The sequence below is a fragment of the Monoraphidium neglectum genome (genome assembly GCF_000611645.1).
Source record: "Monoraphidium neglectum strain SAG 48.87 unplaced genomic scaffold scaffold05052, whole genome shotgun sequence".
Taxonomy (NCBI): domain Eukaryota; kingdom Viridiplantae; phylum Chlorophyta; class Chlorophyceae; order Sphaeropleales; family Selenastraceae; genus Monoraphidium; species Monoraphidium neglectum.
Window position 1 is genome coordinate 1 of NW_014008578.1, and position 1,465 is coordinate 1,465.

The 1,465-nt window shown below is 70.9% G+C and overlaps 1 protein-coding gene across 1 annotated transcript in view; it reads right to left on the reverse strand.

Moving 5' to 3' along the window:
- Positions 1–217: 217 nt before the first annotated feature.
- The window catches only part of MNEG_15124 (coiled-coil domain containing 39), a gene marked incomplete at both ends in the record, with an annotated part of 3,998 nt that continues 2,750 nt past the window's right edge, over positions 218–1,465 (reverse strand). Inside the window, 3 exons of the mRNA XM_014036404.1 lie at positions 218–242; positions 319–506; positions 1,059–1,160. Of these exons, the coding sequence (XP_013891858.1) occupies positions 218–242; positions 319–506; positions 1,059–1,160 (315 nt within the window). The remainder of the gene's footprint in view (positions 243–318; positions 507–1,058; positions 1,161–1,465) is intronic.

The window sequence follows — 1,465 nt, forward strand, 5'->3', positions numbered from 1 at the left end:
GGTGGGGTGTGGTGAGGGTTGGGGTGAGATGGGATTGGGGTGAGATGGGATGAAACAGGGCAGGACGGGATGAGATGTCGTGGAATGGGGTCCAACAGGCAGCTGCGGGAGGCAGCGCCATCACCAGGGGGCGCAGGGGACGGCGCCAGCGCCGGCCGCGGCACCGCGCGCTGGCTTTGCGTGGCGAATGCTGCAATAGCGCCGTCAATCGGCAGATTTAGGGGGCGGCAAAGCGCAGGCGCCTCTGCGACACACCACGGCCGAGGCCACACAACATGCCGAGCAGCCCCGCGGCCCGCGCGCGCGCGCCGCCCCCACCTGACCGCCGCCGCCTTGGCGCGCGCGGCGTCGTCCTCCCCGCCGCGCAGGCTGGCGCTGAACGCGGTGTTGGTGGCCTGCAGCTGGCCCAGGGTGCCCTCCAGCGCCGCAACCTCGGACTCGGCCTTGGCGATCTGGGAGTCCAGCTGGTCGCCCTGCAGCTGCAGCTCCTCCCTCTCTTGGGCGGCCTGGCGGGGGTGTTGTGGGAGAGGGGGGGGGGTTGGAGGGAAAGTTTGGGATGTGTTGTGATTGATGTTGACGGGGGGAAGGGTGTAAGGTGGGGGTATGGTGAAATGTGTGTGGTGTCACCGCACCAACCCAGGGTCTGTTCTGTTCCTCGGCCGCGCCCCCCGCCGCGCTCCCAGCCGCGTCCTGCGTCGCTGACGGCCGGCTGCGCCCGGCCTTCCCCTCCCGCCCCGCGCCGCACGACGGCCTGCCCATGCGTCCCATGCACACACACACACACACACACGCACAATCAGCTGGCACGAACCCATTCCGTGGCGCACATATGCAACACGCGGCCGACAGCCAGGCCGCTGCGTCAAAATGAGCCCGCCCCGGCCGCCGCGTCCCCGCGGTGGCGCCGGCGCCGACCCCGCCCACATGCCCGCCAGCACGTCCCCGCCCTAGCCCGGCCCACGGCGGCGGCGGCGGCGGGCGCCGGAGGGCGGGGCGGGCTGTTTCGTTGATGTGCGTGTGCTGTGTGACTGCATGTACACATACACACGCGTGCGCACCTTGATGACGTAATAGGCCTGGCTCTTTGGCTCCCCCCCTTCTGGGTCTGTGGCGCGGCTCTTGGACGACAGCGCACCAAACTTTGACTCCAGCTTCTCGGCCTGGCGGCGGGCCGCGCGGGCACAACGGGATGCGGTTGGCATGGGGGGAGGGGGAGAGCTCCCGCGACGTGCAAATTGCCACCTAGACGGCGGCGCGGCCCCCTGCGGCCCCCGGGAGTCTGACTCGTAGGCGAGTGCCGCGGTGCGGCGCGCTGCAGAGCGGGGCTGGGCCACGTGCGTGGCAGGGGCCGGCGCTGCATGGCTGATCCCGCGGCCTGTGCTGCACGCGCGGTTCCCAACATGTGCAGCGTCTCCCGCGTCCCTCTGAACAGTCCCCCGCTCCCCCCCTCCCCGCACCTCCACAC